Source organism: Myodes glareolus, chromosome 24 (genome assembly GCF_982192425.1).
Source record: "Myodes glareolus chromosome 24, mMyoGla1.1, whole genome shotgun sequence".
NCBI lineage: Eukaryota > Metazoa > Chordata > Mammalia > Rodentia > Cricetidae > Myodes > Myodes glareolus.
Window position 1 is genome coordinate 24712137 of NC_142049.1, and position 26913 is coordinate 24739049.

At 41.1% G+C, this 26913-nt stretch overlaps 1 protein-coding gene across 1 annotated transcript in view; it reads right to left on the reverse strand.

Annotated features, from left to right (window-relative positions):
- Positions 1-26904, reverse strand: part of LOC125400834 (uncharacterized) — a 92211-nt gene extending 65307 nt beyond the window's left edge. Inside the window, exon 1 of the mRNA XM_087901354.1 lies at positions 26721-26904. Within this exon, the coding sequence (XP_087757480.1) occupies positions 26721-26904 (184 nt within the window). The remainder of the gene's footprint in view (positions 1-26720) is intronic.
- Positions 26905-26913: the final 9 nt, after the last annotated feature.

Genomic DNA, 26913 nt, shown 5'->3' on the forward strand with positions numbered 1-26913 from the left:
TCTGTATGCCCACGTACTTTGTGATGCTGATGCTACAAGAAAATGTGATTAGCAATGAAAAGGATAAAGGTAGAAGAATATGTTATGATCCTATAAGCCCAGAGTTTGTTGCCTACTATGTTCAGTACTGCTCAAAAGCATCAAGTATTACCCAACAGTTGTTCGTTACCTAGCTATGTATCAGGCAAGATAGACATTCTGAAAAGCCACCCAGGAAATGAATAGGAGTAGCGAGGGAGAACATGAAGTGAACTCTCTATTGAAAACCAAGTCGTTAGGCCAGCGTGAAGAGATTGCTAGAGCCTAGATTTTAAATGTCTGTAGAAGGCCAATTGTTACGGGTGTTTTCTGCAGAGTTATAGTATTGAGGGATGATGGAAATTTGAAGCGTTTAGGTCAAGTATGTGGTTTTAGGTCATGAACAGGCCCTTGAGGGAGAATGTGGGACTCCAGTCTCCTCCTGTATTTTCCTCCTATCCAGATCCTAAGGCAACAGTTTTGGCCCCACCAGGCACTCATACTCTGATGGCCTTTCTTGCCTCTGGTCCACAGAAACAAGGCAATGGGATTGCATATTAGACATCTGTGGGCAGAAAAATCCCTTCATCTTTAGAAAATGATAATCATATCTATTGGTCACAGAAACAGAAAGCTGATTGTCAAATCGGGTCTACAAGTTATCAAACATCAAATCAGAATCTATAACCTGAGTTAGAAGACCACTTGTTAAGCTGGGTTTAAATAAAAATGCTATTGAATCCATACCCAGCAGAAATAATCAGTTTTTTTCATACTGAACTTTGAAAACTAGGCCCTCAATACCGAGGTACTGCCACCAATAAACAAAAAGGAAGACTTGTCGGTATTGAACACAGAAGCTCAGAGCTTGGGAGATGGCTCAGTAGTTAAGAGAACTGACTGCTCTTCCAGAGGACCTGAGTTCAATTCCCAGCACCCACTCAGTAGCTAACAACTGTCTGTAACATCAAAATGTGACACCCTCACATAGACAGACATACAGGCAAAACACCAATGCACATAAAATAAAAATAATAATTAAAAAGAACACAGAAGTTTTCAACTGAAAATGGAATCCTATCTTCATCAGAGCTTATGAAGATAATCTATGGAGGCTGAACATACTGTAAATTGTAAACATTAGCCATCCAAGTTTTCTATTGTGACCATGTTGCAGACTAGAACCTGTGTCTAATCCCAGCTTCTTGGGAGATTCTCATGCCAGCCCAAGAAACCACTCCAAAATTTGAAGAATGGTTTATTACCAGAATATCAACTTCCCTGCCTCACATGGAGGATAAACCAGAAAGTGTCCCTGTTAAGTCAGAACCTCGCTGTAGTTCTCTTGCTATGAATTTTGAGAAACTTAACATAATCTCTATTTCTTTTTCATCAAGTCAACATTCCGAGTTTCTTTAACTTTGACCTTATTGTGGGGTCCTTCAAGGGTCTAGGACAGTCATATTCTTCTGGCTATGTCGTGACTCACTCACCATTGTTAATCCACTATTACAAAATCACAGCCATCTTCATTTTTAAAACTAGGCTTCGTGAAACTCAAAGTTGTTTAGGTGCGGGGATAACTTGGGTCCCAAGGTTTGCCCCGCCACTCGCATGGTGGCTCAGCTATCTCGTTGTCATGCATTTGACCGGAGCTCTCAGTGTTGAACTTTTCTCATGTAGTCTGGGATATTTTAAAAGATCTTCCAGTAAAAAAAAAATGGGAGAAATTAGCTCATTTCATATTTCTTGTGTAATCCTTACAATCAGGTTGCCAGATTTCTGACCAGGCTCATTAATTTACTTAATTATTAGATTTTAGAAATAATTGAACCCTCAATTTAAAGAGCCTTGGGGCATAACTCAATAAAAACTTGCATTAAAATATCAATGAGCAGCTGCAATAATAACAAAAATAAAATCTATCTGCATAAAACTGCATACTTGCCTACTGCTTTGTCTGGACAGCGCAATTTATAAGAGCAAGTTTAGCCCCTGCCATGAAATTAATTTGTCAGAGCTCCCTTAGGCCCAGCAATGTGTAGGTCATTATAATAGGCAAGTTTTCTCTTGACATCTGCTGCCTCTAAATTTTTACCTTAAAGTAGAAATTGGGTAAGTTCAGGGACTAGTATAGGAGGTGCTGGGTTAGACATTGCGTGCCTTGGGGTTAAACCTGGCAGCATCCCAAATCTTTGGGTAGGTCATACAAGTTATTAAGGCCATCAATTTTAAACTTTATTAAACTTACGAGAGCACATATCTCTATCTCGGAAACACCTCAAACCTATAAGCACAGCCATCAACGAGCTAAGAGCAACAGCAGCTAGGATTTTGTCAAGATTCTGCATCGTGTTTATTATTCACTATTCAGCCTTTTGACTTCTTTCCCAAACTTTAGAATCGCATCGCCATTAGTGGTTCCTATTCATTTAGAATCCATGGGCCCTGAGTGATTTAGGAAGTTTATAAAACACAGAGAAGATGTGATCTGTGCCCTTGATGTACTTACAGCCGAATTTCTGTTTTGTATACGCTCAATTATAATAACAGACTCCTTCTCCATATGCAGAAATATCTCCCCGAAATAATTAGCTGCAGACACAAAACAATTAGGTGGCCGCAACCTCATAAAATGTGGTTGTTGGTTAATTGGCTCATATTCACATTGTGATGTTTGCATCCATCACTCAACCACCTGCAGAATTTTAGCTTGCAAAAAAAAAAAAGAAAGAAATCGAAGAGAGGTTTCAAAAATATGGCCTAGCCAGTGTAATCTAAATAGTCCATGTAACCTGCGTTTTCTATGGGCATACTTAATAGCACTCAAAAATGCTCAAGCATATGGAAATAAAAAATGCTAATCTCAGGACTGCAAACTCTTTGCAGGAAGAATAATGAATGCCAAGGTCTTGTAGCAGCAGTCAGGCCTCCCATCAATTTTCTGTCTAAACCTATTTTCCCCCATGAGTTCATCTCTTCATTCGGTTATACTTTATTTTTAGATCTTAAATAAATGGAAACTTTTCTCCGTTGATGTGGCTAATTTACCAGTAGAGCATATTTGTTTTAGGCAGCCTTTTTTTTTCTTTCCTCATCACGATTGAATTCTGTTTACTCCCCATAGCTCTCTCCTGAGTCTGCCATTATCAGGCTGAGAAGCATAAACATGGTTTTCCTTTCCACTAAGCTATAGAACAAAATTCAAAGCCCAAATCCTAACACTTACTTCTAAGTGATCGGGTCAAGCTGATCAGACTCTACACCTATGAAGATAAATGCCAAAGGGCACGGCGTAGGACATCCAGACAGTCAAAACTGTTATGAATAAAGAGGTGTTTTGGCCAAGATTTGGCTGGGATTGACATTTATCTCAACCATGTCTGACTTTAGAATTGCTGAACCATACCTCTAGAATCTTTCATGCATCATCATCATCATAGAAGTGCCCATAGGCGAGCAAGGAGCCAAACTATGACACTATAAACTTTTGAGGGACTTTTTTTCAGGTCTAAGACTCAGTGTTTACCAAAAGTGAACTTTATCTCTTCTAAGAAGCACTGGGTCCTAAGAACACTTTTCCCAGCGCTTCCTGAGACTCTGCTGTGGAAATGGCTTGTGGCATGAACAGCTAAGGGTAGTGTGTCTATACTTATTTGTTCAACAAGTTTTGGGTTTTTCTCCATCAACTGTCATGATTCCTGGTACATTTCATGATTCTGTGTTGGGCTGGGAACTGACATTGCTTATCAAAATGATGGACAGTTTTGGTGAGGTCCAGATACGTTAAAAAAAAATTCACAGTGAGGGAAATAAAAGATGAGGAGAAGTAATACAAAAAAGACCAAGAGGGGGTAGAGCAGAAAAGATATACAAAGCAAGAAGGAGAAAAGAGAGGAGGGGAAGAGAAGAAAGAGAAAGCAAACGAAATATGAGAAAGATAAACAACATTCAAGTGTGACTATAGTAGCTGACTATTCATCCAAAGCAAGTCCAACAGTTTCCTCTGGAAATGCCTTATTCATATGTTCTCAAAGCACTGTGGAGGGAAGGAGAGAGAAAGAAGAAAGAAAAGAAAGAGAAACAGAAAAGGAAGTTAGGAGAGAGGAAGAGAGAGGAGAAGGAGGGGAGAGAATGTCTGTTGAGTAAGGGAGAGCAGAACCAGATAGAGAGGGAAGTAAAGAAAGCCCAGCCCAAAGTCCTGCACTACTAGCCATGTGGTAGCAGTGCATGCCTTTAATCTCAGCCTTGGGAGGCAGAGACAGTCGGATCCCTGAGTTCAAGGCCAGTGTGGTCTAAGGAGCAAGTTCTAGGAAAGCCAGGGCTTCCGAGAGAAACCCTGTCTGGAAAAACAAAAACAAACGGAAAGAATAATAATAAGAGGTTCCCAGGTGTCTTCCCTGGCACTCCAACCCCAACGTCTGTTTGTAATTTATTGACCTAGAGTGTCTGGTGGCTGCTGCAGGCAGTTGCGGACATCTTCTACATTCCTTTCTCAGTGCAAGGTCAAGGTCCTTTAAACATCTTATGGAAGATAAACTCAGAGAAATTACTATTAAGAAACGCAGGAAATGAAAAAAGAGGGTGGAAAGATGTGTTTGTGTGGTGTTCGGAATGAAACTGTTGAAAATAATTTTTCTTAATTATTAATCATCCCTTAATTAACTAATTCTTTCCAGGAAATACGGAAGCAGAAACATCTTTCGCTTAAAGGAAACTAAATTGCTTTGTGACTGAAGGTTAATAAAGTTGAGCTTTGTAACCACTGGGATCTAGTATTCTCTTTATTCCTACGGAGCCCTTCAGAACTTATTTTTCTTAACAAATGTGGTAGCTTCATAAAAGGGCAGATCTCCCGGGGATAGCAATCAAATATGGCATATCAAGTTGCAATAAGACAAAGCACCTCCCTCATATTAAGCGTGGACGAGGCAGCCCAAAAGGGGTCCCTGAAACCAGGCAAAAGAGCAGAGCAGAACAGGAGTGTGTCTGGGGGCAAGGTCAGGTGGTGCGGGAGACTTGGAAGAAAGGATAGAGGAGAAACGCTGGTTGGAATGGAGTATATGAGAGAAGAATAAATTTTTTAAAAAGTGTGATAACTGTCAAATGATCAAAACAATATGCAAAATCTTCTCAAATTAAAGCTTAACTCTGGTTCAGGGTTACAGGCATAACCATCTGGAATCCCCAAATTCCCAATACATGTCACCAAGGAACCAAAATAGACCTAAGTCTCCAAAGCTTAGGCCATTAGAGATCGGGAGATTCCCCTCCCCCCTTATTGTAAATGCATAAACTCTTTAGGAGACTGGGGGGTTATGAAACCAATGGGGAAGCAGTCCAGAAACAGGTGTGAAGGAAGTCAACAGTGTCCCTAGCAGCTCTATTTGTGATACCCCGAACCTGGAAACAACCTAGATGCCCCTCCACTGAGGAATGGATAAAGAAAATGTAAATAGAATGATTTATTACTCACCTGTTAAAAACAAAGACATCAGGAAATTTGCAGGCAAATGGATGGAGCTAGAAAAAAAAAACCATCCTGAATGAGGTAATCAAGACAATCTCTTAATTGTAAGTCCTATAAAATAAATGACACAGTTCCAGCATACGATGGCACAGAATATACATTGTAACTCTAAAAGGGAGGAATGGGGGCATGGTGAGGAAATAGTAGCCCCAAGCAAGAGGAGAGCTTAGTAGGACAGTTACCAAATCCTGTAACTCTCTGTCTGGCGTCATGTCAAAGGGATTTTGTGGCTCTACCCCTCTCATTTTCTGCTTGTAATATATCCATTTCTCTAATGGCCTGGTTCTGCTCGCTGTATGCAGCTCTCCTTGGCAGGTCTTTATGCCTCTGGCATCTCCAGCATCTTGGGGTCTCCACTGTAACTTGTGTTTCACCTTCACATCTTCATGTAACGGCCTCTTGATCAAGAGGGGTTTCGCCAAGTAGGTGTGCCTACTTCAACAGCACGGAGACTGCTCTGTAGTAAGGGTGTAAAAGGAAATGAATCACTGTAGTCCATGGATGATGGGGAAGCTCAACCAATCACATCTGGTTAGGGTGTGGCCACCTGGAGCCCAGGTAGAAAAACTGGGGTAGGTAGCCTCAAAACGTGCTCTCTCTACGCGGTGCTTGCTGGACCATTTTGGACTTCGGACCTCCCACTGTTGTACCGTGAGTTCCCTCCTTTTTCAATTATTAAATTATATCTGTTGTTCTTGAGCTGGTCTGGTTATTTATCAAAAGACCGAATAAGCCAACACGTACACATGGATCAGGGAGCAGGATTGGAGAGTTTACTGTCAATATTTATGATAAAGACAGTCTTTAGAACTAGAGGGCTAGTGAAGAAGTAAAATGCACCAAAGCAGACGGACTCCAAAGAGTCCCAGGTCCTGTTCCCAGCTCACCACCATAAGCCCAATACAAAACAGTCTTCAATAGCTGCCATATAAACCCGACTCACAAGCAGAATCACAGGTTGAAAAAGAAATGATGTGTGTAAATTATTTATTTATAATACAGATAATTTGGTTAAAGATGACAAATTCTCTACAAATGTCAGAGTCTCTCTCTTTCTCTTTCTTTCTCTCTCTCTCTCTCTCTCTCTCTCTCTGTGTGTGTGTGTGTGTGTGTGTGTGTGTGTGTGCTTTCTTTTTCTTTGTGTGTCCTGAAAATATTTATATTACTCATGGATAATTAAGATACTGTTGTTTGAGGGGCAGACACTATTATTGCAACCAATGCTCTATGATTAGAGAGGTTCCACATCTCCCTCTCTATCCCGTTTTTCTGTCTGCCAACCTCTCTATGAGATCGGAAACAAACATGGACAGAAATCCCTTACAATTGTATTTCTACAGCCTGTGCTCAATACCCAGGAACTGAGATAAATTATAAAATTACATTTGTTTTCCCTGTGAAGAAGTAGAGGACGGGAAGAAGCTAAGAAACAAGGGAGGGTGTCAGAAAGTAAGGCAATATTGTAAAGGAAGACGATGTTTTAGTCGCTATAAAGTATTCCAGTCACTGCTGGTGTTTGTGAGAGTCCCTTGACACCTGACCCTGTCTTGTGCCCGAGCAGCTGAATGGGATTCTCTCCTTTGCCCTCTTGGCCTCCATGGCCTTAAGCAAGCCTTAACCTTGCACACTTCCTTTCCCAACTTAAAAATCTTAATCGAGAGGCAAGCCGGCTAACGTCCCTACACAAGGCAGAATGTGGCCATCTGAGAAACAACTAAGAGTCAAAGGACTGGACGGACTGGGGAAAAGCTTACAAGAGGCCACATGTCTTTCTTCTCAATCTCTGACCTGCAGGCACACACCTGGACTCGGTCAGGTTACACCCGGCTCCTTCCCGCCTTCAGGTCAAGCCCTGGTAGACAGATGATAGACCCACGAACCTCCTTAATTAAGCATACCAATCACCTAAAGCAACAAAAGGGTATTAGGGAATATTGAATGTCATTCGGTTTCTCCTAAGACTTCCTTTCCCTTTAATTATTTCAGAAGAGAAACACTGTTATTTTTTAAGAAAAAAATAAAAACAAAACAAAACAAGAAACACACAAAAAAAAGCAACCTCCCCCCCCCCAAAAAAAAAGAAAAGAAAAAAACCCCAAAGTTTCTTAAAGGGGTAGACATCTGTGAAGATAAAATAATAGCTCCCTGGATTGTGGAATGCCCTGTATTTGCTGCTAAATTTGACTGGAGGCTGAATGGAGGTAAGTATTGGGTTTTCTTTTCCCACTCATTGGCTCCCACCATGCTGTGCTTTGGAAGAATGCAATAGTTGGTCACCATTTGGCTTTCTGAAAGCTTTGACAAATGATTGATTCTTTCTTGCTGAGTATCCTCTTGCTTGTGTTGCTATTGCTTCCACATCATTAATACTGCTTTCTCATTCCAGGAAAGAGTCCTGCAGAAATGTCCTTAAACCACAAAAACAAAAGGGAAGGGCAGATGTCTCCTGTTGCCTAAAGAAAGCCCCAGGTGTGTGGCATGGACTTCCTCCAGCTACAGCTGAGACGAACCAGTCACAAACTTAAGAGTCTTTCTCACATGAAATGGGTCCAGAAGACTTCAACATATCTGATATTTTCCATCCACATTCAAAGATAAACTTGTGCAACTTTGTTTCTGTGTGTGTATTGTGCACGTGTGCGCATGTGCATAGTTGCCTTTGAACGTGTGTGCATATAATGAAACCATAGGTTAACTTATGAAGCCTTCCTCTATTTTTCTCTACCTTATTCACAGACAGGGTCTCACACAAATTCTGGAGCTTATAGATTAGTGTAGGCCACCTTGCTAGCAAACCCTAGGCATCCTCTTGACTCTACTTCCCTGTGGACTTACAGATGTGCCATCATGCCTAGCTTTGAAAGTTGACGATGAAGATCCAAACTCAAATCCTTATGCTTTCACAACAAGCACTCTATCTGAGTAGTCTCCAGCACAGTTAGGATTTTCCTTATATAGTATGGTTACTTAGTATTGTTCTCTATGAACTCATTTGTCCATTTTCTTCGTTAAGGAGGGCAATTCTATCAAAAATTTCTGAGTGGTGCCTATATATCAGCCTAAGATTCCCACATAACATGTCATCATACTTTTTTTAAATTTCTATTTTCTTAAGGTAATTGCTGTCTACTGTTAAATAGCAATTCGTACCCCCACTACAATGTGACCACAGTATGCTCACTGTAGTAGTTTGAATGTATTTGACCCCCCCCCCATAAACTCATAGGGAGTGGCACTATTAGGAGATGTGGCCTTGTTGGAGGAGGCTGATGACACACACCTTAATCCAGAGCTTGAGTCTGGAGGGCATACCTTTCAACTGGGCCACATCTTCTGTCAGAAGTATTTCATGGTAGGGGTGGACTTTGAGGTCTTTTTAATCAAACTTCACTCAGTGTGACAGTCAGTCAACTTCCTGTTGCCTTTGAGTGAAGATGTAAGTACTTTTACCTCCAGCATCATGTCTGCCTGCAGGCAGCCTTGCTCCCTGCCATGATGGATTGAACCTTTGAACTCTAAGCAAGACACCACAATTAAATATTTCCTTTATAAGAGCTGCCATAGATCCAGGCAGTGGTGGTGCATGCCTTTAATCCCAGCACTCAGGAGGCATAGGCAGTGGATCTCTATGAGCTCAAGGCCAGCCTGGTCTACAAATCAAGTTACAGGACATTCAGAACTGTTACACAGAGAAACCCTGCCTTGAAAAAACAAAAAACAAAAACAAAAACCCAAACAAACAAAAAGAGGTGCCTGGTCATGGTGTATTCTCACAGCAAAAAGAAACCCTAAGTAAGATACTCACCTGAGTCACACTGTACATTGTCATGATTTCTTCTAAATGGAATCTTAGCCCCATGAGCTTATGATAAGATTAATTTAGTTTCTCCATAAATTAACAGAAACAGTGTGTTGAGTAACTCACAAACCAATGATTTAGGAGGACATCTACCCACTAAACTCGATTCATAGCACAGTCTTGTCCTATATAACCTTGTATACAGTGACTTTTAGATAAAAATCTATGGATATTCATGAGTAATTATTGATATGTGTCTTATCAGTCAGGTAGGGTAGAACCCACCTGTCATTACAAGTCTGGGGAGATAGAGGGACAAAAGTCAGAAGCTGCAAGTCATGCTTGGCTTCAAAATGAATTAAGTTTAAAACTACAGTCTGGGCTACATGAGATCCTGGGTCAAAACCAAAACAAAATTAAATCATAATTAAGTTATGATAGGTGATAGATAGATAGTAGATATAGATAGGTAGGTAGGTAGGTAGGATGTGCTGTGGTTGATAGATAGATGATAGATAAAGGAAATACAGATGACCTTAAAGTAGCATAATATAAGACTAGGAAAATTTAAATATTATTGGTACAATTTAGTCACATATCGAATACCATATAAAATTTTATAATGGTTTCAGAAGGGCATATGTTTTATTCCAAGTTGAACAATTTGTAACATGACCTTGTGAATGATGTTTAACTTCTATGTATCACAAACTTACCATCTAAAATCAGAGAGAAAAAGAAAGGCATCTACCTACTCTATCAATATGTGGCAAGTATTAAAAATAATGTATTAAAAAACACAGAGTTGAGTCATTATGAACTGAGTGTGACAAGGAGACTCACATACATGCTCAGGGCACTCTGTCTGGAGTGTGAAGGAGGAAACAGACCCACCCTGCCACCTTGTAGCACCAGGAAGTCTGGAACTATTATGGTAAGCAAATGTATGGTGTGGTATGGAGGGGGCTATAGAATGGCTTTGGACATATAGCAGGACAGAATTTAACTAAGTGGGGAGAACTAAACTGAATGCTGGGAGGAAGGAGGCAGAGTCAGGAGAAGCCATGTAGCTGCACTGGAGACAGACACCATAACTTTACCTGGTAAGCTATAGCCTCATGGCAATACATAGATTAATAGAAATTAGTCAAATTAATATGTAAGAGATAGTCAATAAGAAGCTAGAGCTAAAGGGCCAATCAGTGATTTAATTGATACAGTTTCTGTGTGGTTATTTTGGGAGTCTGGGCAACTGGGAAGCAAACAAGCAGCCTCCCATTGCACACGTCCAGTAGACAGAGGTATCTGAAGAGTTGAAGATCATGAGGAATGTACTCAGGTGGTGGCTTGATTGTCACCCAGGGCCATGGTGATGCCTGGGCCTAGACTACTGCCCAGGCCTAGGCTGCTGCCCAGACCCATGTCTAGGTTCATGGCCCTATTGCAGCCATTTTTTTTGTGTGTTGATGTCCCTGGCTTCTGATATCACCGAAAGGCGAGAGGAAAGGGTTATACAGTGTTGGCCCAGGCCCTCACTGACTGCAACACTAGGGAGAACTGATCAATTCCTTAACCACCTGCAGCACTCAGGAGAGTGGGTCTTATATCTCACCTGGGCAGCATTATAGAGCCGACCCTGTTGGCAGGGGAATGTATGAATTGTCCCTGAGTGCATGAGAATTGCCCTGCTCCCCTTCATCTGCTGTGAGGTGCTGTGGGTAAGGAAAAGATGCCTTCTTCCCCCTTCCCCTTGCTGCCTGCACAGGATTGGGGAGGAGGGGAGCTGGCCCAACTCCTCACTAGCCACAGCATGCGGGAGAACGGGCCCTGCACCTTGCCTGGGCAACACAGTAGAGCTGATCCTGTAGACAGGGATGCCCTAACCTGAAGGTATGAGAGGGAAAGAGATGGTACTGTCTCCCCTTCTGAGGTGCGGTGATTAGGGTGAGGGAAAGATACCCTCTCCCTTTCACCCCAGTCAGCTGCAGCAGGCAAGGAAACAGACCCTCCCCTTTACCAGCTGCAATACTCAGGAAGGCAGCCTTCATCTCAGCTGGGCATCACAGGAGAGCTGACCCTGCTGAAGAGCTGGCCCTGAGAACGTGTGTGGGAGATCTGATTCTGCCCGTCATCTGCCTTATGGCGGCAGGGACGATGGAGAGCACCTTCCCTCTGCCACTTACTGCTTGTGTTGGGTAGGAGAGCTGGGTCTGCCTCTCACCTCCAGCAGCTGTCTAGCTAGAAGGCTCTGCACATTGCCTGGCCAGCACCGTAAAGCCAACCCTGTTGGTGCGGGGTGGTGGAAGGGGCACAGAGGAGCCAATCCAGAAAGTGTGACCATGGAAGAGCTGGCCCCACTCCTGCCCTGTGGCAGCGTGGCCAAAGGAGAGAAGCTTCCCTTGTTTCTGGTCCTTCAAGGCTTGAAGCAGATGAGGGAGTTGCTCCTCCCACTAACCAGCTACAGCAATTGGGGAAAACAGGCTCTGAATCTCGTCTAAGCAGTCAAGTAGAGCAGAAGAGAGGATCCTGTTTGTAGATGTGAGTGCGGGTGAATTGCCCAGAACATGAGCTTGGAAGATCTGATCCCACCTCTCAGCTACCATTTGGTGGTGTGGATGAGGGAGAGATACCCCTGTCTCACACACACACACACACACACACACACACACACACACACACACACACACACAGTTTGTGGCAGTTGGGAAAGCTGGCCCTGGGTTATAAATGCCAGAGAACTGTCCCTGCCCCTTACAGCTGCAGCACTTGGGAGAGTGGGCCCTGTACCTCACCCTGGCAACACAGTAGAGCTGGCCCTGAGGGTGTAGGTGTGGGTGAGCCAACCTTGTGGGTATTAAAGTAGGAGAACCGCCCTGCCCCTTACTCATTGGTGTTTAGGGTGAACCAGCCCTGACAATGCCAGGGAACCCATCCTGGTGGTGAGGGTGGCTGGCAAACCCTGTAATTACTCAGTCCCAGAACCAGGATTATGAGTTGGCCTACCTCAACATTCACTGTGTCTCTGATCTGCTGGCGCTTGTCATGGGGCACATCCTACAGATGCAAAGCTACAATATTTCCCTGACACAGGAGCAGGATACCCAAGAGGAGCCCCAGTACAGATGGTGAGGTAGAAACTAGAGGCCTTGAACCAGACCTGCTGTGGGAGCTCCTTCCGCTCCTTCAGCCAATAGCCGCTGAGATACCAGCTCACTGGGGCGTGGTCTCTCTCTCTCTTTAAAAAAGCAGCGGCTGTCCTCCACTCTCTCTCTGGCTTCCGGCTCCGCTTCCGGCTCCTAGACTCCTTTCCTGTTTGCGCAGAGGGGCTGTTGTCTGGGACGGTAATCTGTAAGTTTTTTCCCCTTTGAATAAATAACCATTCTTTTAATCATAATTCCAAACTGGTGTGGGATTGTTTGTGACTTACACCTTCACAGACCGGTGACTCAGCCACGGACTCTTGCAAGTAAAGCTCGATGGACAAAGGGATATACTGTGTGACTCAGCGTGTCACCCTACAAATCACATAATAAGGTTTTTCTTGTCTATTTTTTTCTTCTTATATATATGACCAGGTGTGAGGTTAGCAGCAAGTTCAAGGGGTAAGAGATCAGCTTAGGCCACATAGAGCATCTCAAAAAGAGGAAACACAAGAGAAGGTGGAGGAGAGAATGAGGGGAGTAACAGAGAAGGGGAGGGAGGAGGAAGGAGAAAGGGGAGGAGGGGAGGAGAAGCGACTTATAATCTTGAAAATGTTCAAGCTTTCCATGTTGTGTGTCCTCCGTGTAGGCAGTTTGCATTAAACACCGAGCATAAGGAGACGTTAAGTTCGGCAAGGCAGAGGCTCCATGTGTTTTCTAGAAGACAGAGCTTTTCTCCAGGGCAAGGCTTTTCACAGGCTGACAGTGATGAAAATGAGCTAACAACCACTCTTCAGGAGAGATACAGGCCTCTTTGTCTCAAGAATGACCACTGCAAATTCAAATTGAGCTTGCCGCATGTCAAGCAAACTTGACTTTAAACCTTTATAACCCTTATAATGAAAGTTACAGATTCGGCGAAGGAGTTGTGTCTATTAAACACTGAGCTTCACTGGCATAATTAAGACTCATTTAGAGCAGAATTACTCTGACATTCAGCAGGAGAGGCAGCAGCTAATTCCTGTTCTTTATTAGCTCATAACCTTGTCTGTACTCGGATCTTGAAGCTGATGGAGGAAGCCCAATCGTCCCTACCCACGGTCTTACTGTGCTCTGCGGTACTGTAACAGAATAACCGAGGCTCGATAAGTTATAAACTTTAGTTTACTTGGCTCATGGTTCTGAAGGCTGGGATGGTTGAAATCATGTATTATGTATTTTATTTCATTGTTTTATATTCCTACAATAGGTCATATGGGCAAGCTCACTCATGAAGCAAAGGGCTTTGTTCTGTCTCACATTGCTCTGGAAGTAGCAGGAGCCATCCTCTCGCAGAATCCCATGAAAGCACAAGGCACAGACTACAGGAAAAAAGGAACAAAATTGTTGGTCCTCTCAGTTCACTCACCCTCTTTTTGTAGGGCTAGCAGGGTTCAGTTTGGGGGGCTTGACCCCGTGACCTCATTTGATCCTAACTGCCTGCCTAAACATCTTAATCTGTAAGTTTCTGTACTGCTCATATTTTGTAAAGGGGTATAAAATTCTAGCATAGACATTATCTGACTTTTTTTCATTGAAAGTGATATACTTCAGTCTCAATGCTATTTAATATTGCTAAGACAGCTGCCTACAGATCGTACGTTGTCCAACAGTAGAGGAGTTTATCCCCTAATTGCTGCAATGGTAAGACTCCATAGCAATTGAGAGAAGGGTTGTCTAAATAAGCATAGACAATAGATACACATTGCACAAACAGGGACAGGGTTAGGTCCCTTTCTCCCATGACACATGTGAAAAAATTAAGAAAAATTATATTTGGTGGGAAGATCAAAATACAAAAGCATTCTGAAAATTAGTAAAAGCATTAAATAAAATTAAATTGGATTATGCTTTTAAAAGTATTTTTCCTAATACTAATATTAAATATTCATGAAATTGGAAAAATATTTCCAACTTTTAAGTAGCCAGTATATAAACATGTGTCTTTGGGTTTTACTTGTTTGTTTTATTTTATTTTATTTTATTTTATTTTATTTTATTTTTTTGATGCAGGATGTTTAGTTGTAGCACTGGCTCCTCAGGAACTCAGTATGTAGTCCAGGTTGGTCTTGAACTCACAGAGATTGGCCTGCCTCAGCCTGCCAAGTGCTGGGGATAAAGGTGTGCACCACTATATCAAAAATGTTGTGTGTAAATATAAGTGACATACAGAAATAACTACACACACACACACACATACGCACACACAGCAACACAGAGGATCATTAACCTCAATTCTTCATTTTATCAGAAATAATTAACTTCAGAGGCAAAGAAATATGTGTCACTATTGATTCGTTTTTCTTCAGATTTGATCCCTACATAAGAACGTACATGTGTGCCTGTGTGCCTGTGTGTGTGTTTGTGTGGTATGTGTGCGTGCATGTATGTGTGTGACATTTATGTACTTGGTTTCAGTCATACAGGTTTTTTTTTTTATGAGGTTGTTCCTCCATTTTTATTCAGTTCTAAATACTTTCAACGATGACATTATGGTTGGGTGTATATAGGACTGGTTATGATGAGATTATTGTTAGGTGTATATAGGACAGGTTATGATGAGACTCTGGTTAGGTGTATATAGAACTGGTAATGATGAGATTATGGTTAGGTGAATATAGGACTCATTTGCTCAGATCAAAAACTGAAAATTTTGGTGACATGAAAGATAAGCATTTCTGCACATAAGTAAATTTGCCAGTTTAGTTTTTTAATTTTTCACAATTTTCTAGTCAGCTATGGTGGGTTACCTTCAGGTGCTGTTGGGTGGGGTAACTACACTCAACCTCATGGGACCAGCAACCAAAGACATGTGCTCTGTTGTGGATGGCAGAATAAAAGGGCATGGCCAGCAGGGAAATCACATTTCAGTGCCTCTTACTTGATTGGTCTTTGTTGAATCTGCCCAAAGAACCAAAGTTTAAAAAATAGGTAAAAAAAAAACAAAAAAACATCTATCATAAGAGTATACTTCAAGCCTCTGTAACACAGATATAGCAGTAGATGAAATGAATAATTGGGATTAAGAAGACTTATGTGTATATGCGCATGTGTGCATGCATGTATGCATGCAGAAGCATGTGTGTGTATGTGATGTATAAATATGTCAGTGTTATTGCATGTGAGTGCATGTACGCATGCCTCTAAGTTGTATATGTAACAACCAAAGGATGGCTTTGTATGTCAGTCCTCAAATCCCACATTGTATTAGTCTCACCTTGGTTGCTTTCTGCTGTGTAGTTAGATCTACTGGCCCACGAGATTCTGGAATTCTGCTGTCTCCACCTCCCATCTCACCCTAGGATTACAGAAAACTACTACTGCATTTGGCTTTTACATAGACTCAAGATTTGAACTTACATTCTCAAGTGCAGCAATGCACAATGTCTCTTGTCCTGGCTCAGTTATTGTCGTGAAATGACTTTTCAACTCTTACAGAGGTATTCAGAACTTTATTTCTATGTCTGCTTATTGAAGCACTGCCAATAATAGAGAAAAGCTGGAAGTAATCCACTCTTACTCTGAGATAGCCCTTTTCTTTCTTCATTTAATCTGAACTATGATTATCAATGTTTATTATTGTATGTAATTTCTTAGAAACGTTGGTCAAACAAAAAATTATTTTTTATATGAAATCAAGTATAACAACTTAAGTTTGATAATTAAAAAAATCATTTGAGTTTTAATAATAAAAAGTTAGGTATTTTATTTCTTATCTGGAGTTCTTCAATAGATAGCAGGCATCTGGAGATACAATGTTTATAAAAGTCACAATAGATTGTTAGAAGTTCAGTTATAGGTAAACATGTGTTCTGGATATCAAGGGGAACAGACCTCAGGCAACTCTTGTTTGTTTATTTGCTTTTGTTTCTTCTGGGATATCAGGATAAAACTTTCAAATAAAGAAGCTGAAAATCTTGGCTTTTGGTCTACATGTATATAGAAATGATAAACTTTGAAAAGGGGGTAATTTGGGTTCTCAGGACATAGTTCAGGTGATAAAGTATTTGTCATACAAACATCAGTACCCAAATTCAGATTCTCTGCCTCCATGTAAGAGGAAAGTGTGATGGTACTGAGTATGGTGGTACATGTCCGGCACTGGACAGAACAATCCTCGAGGGTAGCTGACTCACTAGTCTTGCCAAATTGTATAGCTCCAGGTACAGTCAGAAATGCTGTGTCTCAAAGGAAGGTGAAGAGAGGTGGAGGGAAATGCTTGACATCCATATCTGGCCTACACACACACACACACACACACACACACATGCGTGCATGCACGCACACACAGTGAAGACATTTTGAAATGCTTATAGATTAAGATGTTCTCATCTCTTCCCATGTTGACTTAGTTTTCCGCCCTACCCAATACCACAGTTGTTCAGTACCAAAGAAACACACAGAGGTCTACCTTAATTATAAACAGGTTGGCTTATTAGCTCAGGTTTCTTATTAACTTTTTCTTACATTGTACATTAACCCATTATTCTTGTCTGTGCTAACTACGTGGCTTGGTACCTTATATCAACACGTCCCTCTCTTCTTGTTTCCTCTGCAGCTAGGTGATGACTGCAGACTGAATCTTTCCTCTTCCCAGGATTCTTCTATTCTCCTTGCCCCACCTCTACTTCCTGCCTGGCTACTGGCAAAACAATATTTTACTAAACAAGTATAAGAAACAAATCTTTACAGGGTAAAACCGTTGTCCCACAGCACTTCCCTCCCCCATTTTTATTCAAAACAAGAACTCTGAATCGAATCTCCCTTGTTTAGCTTTCTTCCTGACCATTATCCATACAACTTGTAACCAACACTCTAAACAAAGAAAAACATGCATAATCCATTTTTGGGGTATGCGGGCATAGTTTTCCAGGCTATTTCCTGCTTATTGGGGGCACTGATAATCTTACAGGGACCTAAAGAAAATTTATAAATACAGTCAAGTCCTTACTGGAAAATTCTGTGAGGCTTGATCATCTTAATTAGCACTCTTGAAACTGTTCTGGATGTAGAACTCAGAGGAAACTACAACAGAGATCCTCTGAAACATTGAATCACTTGGGCCATCTACTCCTATTGGAGATTTATCAGGGGTTCTTCCTTGATCAAACCTGATTTTTCTTAGCCCAGCATGAATCCACAGACTCACATTTACTGTGGAAACAAAAGCAAAAGCTCTTTTCCAAAGTAACATACCTTTTGACTTAAATTTTGAAGTCAAGGCATTTTCAAAAATATATACGTTGGATTAATCCAGCAGCATTTATAATCAAATATTTTTTTTAGCAACTTTTGCTCCTTCCTCAGCCATCAAACAATTTAAAGACAACACAATAATATACAGTATCCAGACTCTCTGTGTATTTTTCATCTTTATGTGGCTTTAGTTTAAACTCCATTTTTTATGTTTATTTTTAATTTTTGGCTTTTGAGACAAGGTTTCTCTGTATATCTTTGTCCTGGAACTCACTCTGTAGACCAGGCAGTCCTTGAACTCACAGAGATCTGCTTGCCTCTGACTCCCAAGTGTTGGGATTAAAGGCATGTGCCACCACACCCAACTACTCTCTTTCTTTCTTTTTTAATTTAAGGTCTTTATCCTTTTTCTTTTCTCTCACAAGCCTACATATATTTTTAAACACACCGCAAACCACTTAGAGATTTTCTTCATCTGAATCTATCTTTACTGTATATCTCTTTTTCAGACCACACGAGTCTTTAATTTGCTAAACAATATGGCTAGGATTAAAGCCGTGGCTTTGTCGGCTGAACCAACCCATTCCTTAGCTTTCTGAAAACCTAGCTTCATGGCAGAGGTACTGGCTGGAGCCATGTTTATTGCCTCAACTCTATGGAGTTTCAAGGTCCCTAACACCACCAGGAAGCATGCTGTTGGCAATTCATAAACACTACTTGTGTGTTTGGTAGCAGGGCCTCTTAAAAGAGCTGCAAAGTTTTGCAGCTAAAGCTGAGTCAGGAAGCCTCTCTTAAATGAGATGCACTTGCCTCTAGCAAAGAGAGCAAACTCGAGAAATTTCTTCTACCAAGAAGCCATGCTTAATGCTGTTATTTTGTGTCTAGAATTACTTCCCAAGCTCTCTTAGGTTTTCTGCGGATGCAGTTATCCACACATTGGACACCATTCCACCTCTGAGGAGGGAAGAGGGTGCATTTTCTCTGTTCAGAACCTTGAGAAATGGGCAGTTACTTTGATCGAGTGATCCTGAAAGGGGATAGGAATAGATTCTAGCGACCTAACTGATGAGGGATAAGGTTGCAAATTTTCTTCTTATTCCAGCTTCCAGCCCAACACTTACTTTGGTTTCTTGTTTAGAGTTCCAAATAAAGTTCTGTCGTGAGGGCAAGGTTCACTTGTCAGGAAAAGAAGCTAATCATAGTTTAAGACTTTTCTCTTGTTAACATCCAAACTGTGAGCTCATGGAAACCCTGATTTATGAGAGTCCACTGTTGATGGGGGGATGCTATGCCCAAGGCACTGGGAAGTTCACATGCTGTGTGTTTTATTCTTTCTTTTGTTGATTCATGCATTAATTTGCTTAGCAAATGTTGCAGAAATATTGGAAAGTTTAACTCTTTAGTTTCCTTGGCATGGTTTAGAGTGTAAATATGTTCTTTACAATCCAGTAATACCAAATACACACAAGATGGCAAGCCACCTTCAAGCCAAGGTCCACTAGTGCTTAGTATGTCAAGTTGGAAGTTTGTCACTCGGGTGAAAGGGGGTTGTCCTTCCAGCTCACACATGGGGGACTTGAAAGGGCCAATCAGAAGTCATGCATATTTGGAATTTTCCTTCTCTCCCCAAAACATCAACCACTCACCACTTACTCTGAGTAAAAACAAACTTCGAACAGTGGGTTTAGGACCCTGATTTGAGCAGTATCAGCAAAAACAGGCTCTCTTCTTTATCTCAAATTAACTACAAATTCAATTAGAATAAAGATCTTCGCTCACCCTGCAGAAGGGATTTTACACAAAGCAAAGCAGATGTTCCCACAACATTGAGAGCACTTTGCCCAGCAGTCTATGGGATTTTCCATCTTGCAAGTCCAATCAGTGGTGAAAGATACACAGAGGCAGCCTCTCCAGCTTTCAAAACAGCTTCCATTTCCTGTGCGCCTTTAATTAGATTTACTTCTTCAACCAAAATAATACGAGGCTGAAAGAATGAGGGGAGGAGGACCCTGCTTAATATTGGGTTAAACTCCGTAAAGCGCTTGTGGCAAAGCATCGTGACCGGAGTTCAAACCCCAGAACAAAGGTTAAAAAAAGTCAGGCTGTGGTAGATAGAGTCCTAAGCATTGTAGAGGCAGAGACAGCAGGAGTCCTGCAGCCTGCTTTTTAGCCAGTCTGGTCTAATGGTGGAGTCCCAGGAGAGACACCTTCACTAAAAAAGCAATATGGACGACTCCCTAGGAACAGCACCTGAAGTTAAAGTCCAGCCTCTGAAGACATGAGCACACGTGTGTGCACATCCCCCTTACACACAGACACACAGACACACACAGACACACACAGACACACACACACACACACACATATACAATACTGGGTCAGCAAACAGAAAATGTTAAAGATTTTCTTCTGAGGTGCTTTGACAGATGAAGCTTTTCTTATTTATTGAGAGTCTGTTCAGTTGGACCATACATCATAATGAAACTACCCACTAGAGATTGGAGTGAGATCATAGCTTCATTCAAGGCTGAGCTTTGAACAAATAGTGGAACCCAAATGGAAATTAGAAGAGACCTACAATGGACTTGTACAGGCTTTTGTATATGGACAAGAAGAATGACCCATGAGCCAAGATGCTCCATGAAGAGATGAGGGCCACATGTGGAGACAAGGGAGTAAGTATTGAAGGGGCATACACAGAACAGTCTGTCATGGTCTCTTTGACTTCTGGAAATATCTTAACTTTGCATATGTAAAACCTATTTTCATTCATTGGGTGAGAAAGGGAACTTTAGTGATAAAAGAAAAGATCTTATTTTCAGTTTTACTGAGAAGAGGAATGAATTATTGAAATATCCCTCTTAGTAGTTGGGCCCTCTTCATTACTATGCTTCTTATTAAATAAAGTAAAACAGGCCCATTTGATGCTGCTTCCACTTCTTCCCACAGGATGGTATTGACATGGGTCACACCTTTGTGCAGATATCCCGCATCACAATCCAGAAAAGTATTCTCACAGATCCTTCTATTCCTAGCCCTTGTGAATCTCTTTCAGACTGGTTTATTCCTTCGAAATGAACCTGTCTGGCTTTTCTGTCTACCTGTCTGGGACATCTCCACTTTAAGTGGCCAGGGATCATCTTCCTAATGTAGTACCCTTTTGATCCTATTTTCCCATGGTTCTTCTCTTTCCTGGGTCATTTCTCTTGCTTGTCCCTGTTCTTCAATCCACTTCCTTCGTAGGGGTCAGATGATTCTTCAATTCACATTGTCCTCGTAGTTCAGTTTTAAAAGTCTATGTGCCAAAAAATATTATAGACCCTGGGTAAAGCCACAAATAATGTAAGTAAGGTCTATCCAGCCTTTCCTAGTGCAGGAATATGGATTATATATAAATATATATTTATATTGAGCCAACATCTACAGGTGCTGATTATAAATAGGACTGGAAAGAAAAGGAGTCAAGGAAGAAAAGATGAGACAGTGCTGTCCACACTGAGAAACCATATCTACAAAGGTGATATTGGATTTAACTCAGGCAAGTGACATTGGGAGAATGGCTGCCACCTGGGAACCAACTTGGATCTCCAGAAATTTAGACTAGACTAGACTGCATTGATTGAGCTGGTTAGAATAGTTCTTTGGACACCCTACCATAGCAGTTTGCTCATGCCTGGCTCTGTGGGTTCCTGCTGTTGATACCCTCTATTGGTCTCCTGATAGGTCCACCCATGGTTCCATTATCTATCTGAATCAAAAGATTTTATTCATCTTCCTATGCCTGGGGTCTAGTGTACAACATTGGTGTTAGCAATGGTTGGGCTATTGTTGAATAAGTGATGAGACGAATACATGACTAGGCAAATGAAGAAGTAAACAAACAAATGCATTTAATAGCAATGTCTCTCCCTGGCAGAAAACAGGAAAAAATAAAATATTCATTCTTTTTCTAACTAAATATTTTCTAAGTATTTTGAATTAATAGAATTTTATGTTCTTGATACATTATTTATTAACATTTCTTCAATTATAAAATGATGAGAATGGTTGAAATATGTTTACATGGTATAAATAAGTTACATGTAAATAAATATATGATACATAAACAATAATGTGTGTTCTTCTATATGTGAGCTGCACATTCTTTAGCATTCCTGAGTTTAGAGGCACAGTATCATGGAGGTACTTACTAGAAGACAAGAAACCAATGTAGTAGAATGATTTTCTCCTGAAAAGCAGGTAACCCAGAAGAACTGCCTGTCAGGGAGGCTAGATGCAGTGGTAGCTGGAGTTGTTATGCTGGATGTAGGATGTGGCAAGCAAAGGCACAGAAGGCAAGAGAAAAAGATGGACAGAATGGATGAGCCTGGTTCCGGATGAAAGGATAAGATGCTATCTGGCAACTCATGTGCTGAAGATGAGAGATTCTAATAAGTCAGTATTGACCCTGAACTTAGAAACCCTATAGTGATGACTGTTTAAATGTCACATGCTCTACCATTCAAGCAAAGGAACCAGTGCTGTTGAATATTTCACATAGATTATGACCAAATAACATAAAAAGATCCACTTAGTTTAGCTTGGAGCCAGGAAAACAGTGTTTACCAAAGGGTTATCTCTTGATAGTGTTTCTTGTAGCACTGCAGGAGATAAACACGTGCATAAACATGACTTCAGTTTTGAGCTCGGCTTGTACAGCTAGCAGCCTAGACCTTGTCAAGCCCACTTAGCCGCCAAGAAAGTAAGCTCAAAACCACTGACTACGTTTTTAATACTGCATATGATTCAGATGCCAGCCAAACGTACTTGATTGTACAGTCCAGAGTGGTAGAACCTTTAGATGACTAGGTACTAAATTAAATTTTAATCTTGAGATTATTATAGATGAATAAGTACTTGCAATACTGTTAAATAGTCCTTTTCTCAGTTTCTACATAGTATATCCATTGTTGACATTTATAGAATCAACAGAAGAAATATTTTTTCTGTAATATATCCACAGAGTCCTTCCCACTGCCCTTTGATGAACCACAATCCCTTCCTCTTTAATCCTTCGTGCTCTTAGTTTTCATAAAGTCATTGTCTCCATATTGTTAAAGAAGCAGATCTATGCACCATGGAGCGTTGTAAAGCTAACATCTGCCATTTTTTTTAAAAAAAAAAAAACTCTGGAGTCCTTCATGCAGGTGGATACATCCATCTTTGGCTGTTGCTGTTGGTATGCATGCATTTGGTCTTTAGTTCTTAAAAAAGTTGTTGGTGATGTGCTTTGGTATGGATTCCTTTGAACTTATCCTGTTAGAATTCACTCTGTGCTCTAAATGTGGTCTATATATTTTGCCAAATTTAGAGAAATTCACCCATCATTTATTAGGGAACCTTTGCAAGCCCCTACCCTTCTTTCCCTGGAGCATCTCAATAATGCAAATATCAGGGCTTTTGTTATATTCAGAGGTCTTTGAAGCTCTGTCCATTTTTTTTTCAGACTACTTTCTGAAAACAATTGTCTGTACTTTCTGAAGATCGGCAGTTCTTGTGCCATCCGGTTCACTAATATTTTTCTGTCTCTTCCATTCTGATGCTGAGCCCAAAAACTGTGCTTTATGCTGATTTTTTGCATTTTTTTCAGTTCAAAATTTTCCAACTGGCTTATCATTATGTCTATTATTTTTCCTAGGACCAATAAATCCCATTTCCTATTTCCTTCCTTTCTTCCACCCTCTTTAATATATATCTCATATAATATATACATATATATATATATATATGTATATATTAGTTTCAAGAGTATTTACATTGCTTATTAAGTCATTTCCATGATAGTTGCTTTAAAATTTTGGACAGATAATTCTAGCATTTATGTCATAGATTGTGTCCTACGTTTGTTGCTTTGTTTCAGGTAGATCTCAGCCTTATTCTAGAAATGATGAGTTGACTATTACTACTACTACTATTCAAATCTGGCCATTGAGAAGCTATGGAGGAGTTATTTAAACTTTTTCCTTCACCTGTCTTCCGTTGACACCACTCTAGTTGGGGGGAAGAATTAAAAGTTAGGGACAGAGCCCAGGTCCCTCAATCACTTCTGTGGACAGATGGGAGAAAAGGAAGAGAAGGTGCCATTTGGGGTGAATCTCCTACAACGCTTCCCCATGTAAGAGGGACAGATGTGCCTGATGTGAAGCCACTTGTGCATTCTTCCACGGGCCCAAGGTTGGGACTCTTTTCTGTCGTGCAGAGTGAACATTCCTGCTCCCCCCATAAACTCCTGTGTATTCCTCCAGTTAGTTTCATGGGTTTGTCTTGGTAAAGCAGTGATTGTTTAAATGTTTTCTTCCTTGCTTTCCTGGTCCTTTGATTCCTGAAGAAGAGAGGGATGGGAGGGTCAAGAGGGGGAGGTTAGCACATGAGACTCTCTTGTCTATGTCCATCATGACGCTAGGTTCCTTGACTTCTGTAGATCTACCTCTTCCAGGAAAATGAAGGAAAAGGAAAACTCAGGATCCTCCTTACTGTCCTTGTGCCTTGGTCAGTCCTATTTCTCCTCTCCGCATTTCAAACCGTCTTTTGTGTGTTTCATACAAATTCCCAGTGTGGTGTCTGTACACAGAAAAAGAAACAGGAGAAAAACATTCTATTCCACCCTCCACAGGGCTGTTAACAAGAACATTGACAAAATCAGAGCTATAAATCACAATAATATTTGAGAGTTTCAAGCATCTTTTTTTGTCACAGTTTATTCTTCTTCTGGGGAAGCGGTGTCTCATTCTGCAGGGGTTGCAGGTTGCCGCGGGGGCACGATCCTCTGAGTTCCAGGCTTGCAGGCATGAGGCACTGTCACTTGCTTTGTCACCATTTATTTTCAGCAGCAAGTTAATTTTCCTTACTGATTTGTGTATGTCAACTTAATCAATACATCATTAAAAAAATACCTAACATCTCAGTTATGGCAAATAGAGAATTCCACTTCAAATCCCAAAATGTAGTTCCTTGAGGCCCATTTGATTAGCTTTGAAGTCCTAATCGCAGCCGTCACTTCACAAGCTCTCACTGAAGAGAGAACCCAAGCAGCCGTTTTTAACCTTTAATTTCTCTCTTCTGGCAATTCCGCAGTGCTCCATGAGTAGCTGAGGTAATTCATATTTCACATACCCCATTTTCTTAATGATAGGAAAGATATTTACATTAACCCCCAAATAATGTCAGTGAAAAGATAGGTTTTCTACCTCTCTTAGTTTGGGTTTTTAATTCAGTGATAAAAACACCAGGACTGCAGTGACACTTACAAAGAAAACAATTAATTGAGGGTGACCATCTTACAGTTTCAGAGGTTCAGTCCACTCAAGATCAATGGTAGGGAGCATGGCAGCATGCAGGCAGATGTAGTGATGGAGCTGAGAATTCAACAGATGTCAAGATTGACTCAGAGACAACAGGAAGTTGACCGACTCACTGGGCAGTATCTTGAGTATATGTAACATCAAAGTCTACCCTCAGAGTGACACATTTCCGCAAAAAGGCGTGGTCCAGATGAAAGGTGTGCCCTCCAGCATCAAGGTCTGGATTAAAGGTATGTGTCATCCCACTGCTCCCAATAAGATCACACTTCCTCCAACAAGGCCACACCTCCTGATAATACCACTCCCTGTGAGTTTATGGAGGTCAAAGACATTCAAACTACCGCAATACCCAAGATGGTCATTCCAACAATACTATCAACTATTGTTTATTCTATAATTTATGTTCCCAAGGTTTTAAACGGTCTATTTTTAAAGCACAGCAAAAGGATCCACTATAGATTGAATCCCGAGTGTTGGAAAGAGTGACCAATATTAATAGTAGAAGTTTGTCACTCAGTGGATTGGTATGTCCTCATGGCAAGCCCAAATTATTTCAAATTGTTTTCCACACAAGTTTGTATTTTAGCCACAGACCCAGAGAGTTAATATCCACTAGAATATTGGTTGAAGTGGAGTTGGTAAGCTAATTCACAGAGTTGGAGTTTAATCTTGAATTTAGATTTTTGGCTTTATGGACACACTCATAACACCATGGACCCAAATAGCAATGCACTTGGATAGCCTCAGAAATTAGGTGTAAGGACTGGCAAGATGGCTCAATGGATAAAATGGTTTCCTGCTGGAAACCCTCATGAACTGAACTCAACCCACAGAACTCATGTGGTAGTTCACCTTCAACTTACAAAATGTCCATTCCAAGTTCACCTGGGTAGCACTGACAGAAAGTCTAGGTGTCAGGAGAAGGCAGCAGAACGAGGATAGGAAGCAGCGTTCTAGGCAGATTGGACATGGCGCACCTCCGGCTTTACAATCTCAATATTCCTTTTTGCAGATCCTGCTGACAGGAAGGTATTACAGTTTTGCTGGATTCAGGTACCTAGCATCTCTGAATTATCCCCTGCTTCGGTTTACAGAGGAATAAACCGGTAATTAATTATATATCAGAACATGAGAATCGACCTGGCAATAAGGTACAGGCTAAGAACGCTCTATTTACATATGTAGGTTATTTAAAATATGCCTTGTTAAATAAATATTTAAAATATCTCCTTATTTAGATGATAAAGTGTTCGACCAGAGGCTGCAGTTTGACTTTGCAGAATGTTCAAAAGTGAGAGGCTTGACATAGACGATCACCCTGTCCGATCACCCTCATCTCTGTCCTTGCATGGCAGGGCACACACACAAAAATGTCCTTATTGAAACAACATCAATTATTTACATCAGCACTGAGATATATAATAATGGTAGAAAGTTGGTCTTCTAGAATTCATAAACTTTAAAGAGTACACAGAGAGAGAGAGACACACACACACAACAAGGAGTCTAGGCATTAATTATCCACAGTCTTAATGCCTGTTTCAGGCTGAGGACTCAAAAGAGGACAGGGAGTAAGGAAAAAAAAGTTGTGTCAGAATAAAATGCCCCCTTGTAAATAAATGTCCAGAATTACTCTTCTCTAGAGGGTTTACCTATACCTGCATCTTTGGTCCCCGCAAAATGACTCCGTGAATGTGGCGGCTGCGGATCCACCAGGGGGAGCAGTTCACCAGCACAAAACGAACCTTCCCGAAGGAAGTCGCTGAAGGCGCCTCTTCCTCTCAATTTACACAGCTGACAGGACCCCGATTTTATCAGGGCTCCTAGACGCAGCACGCACATACCTGGCGC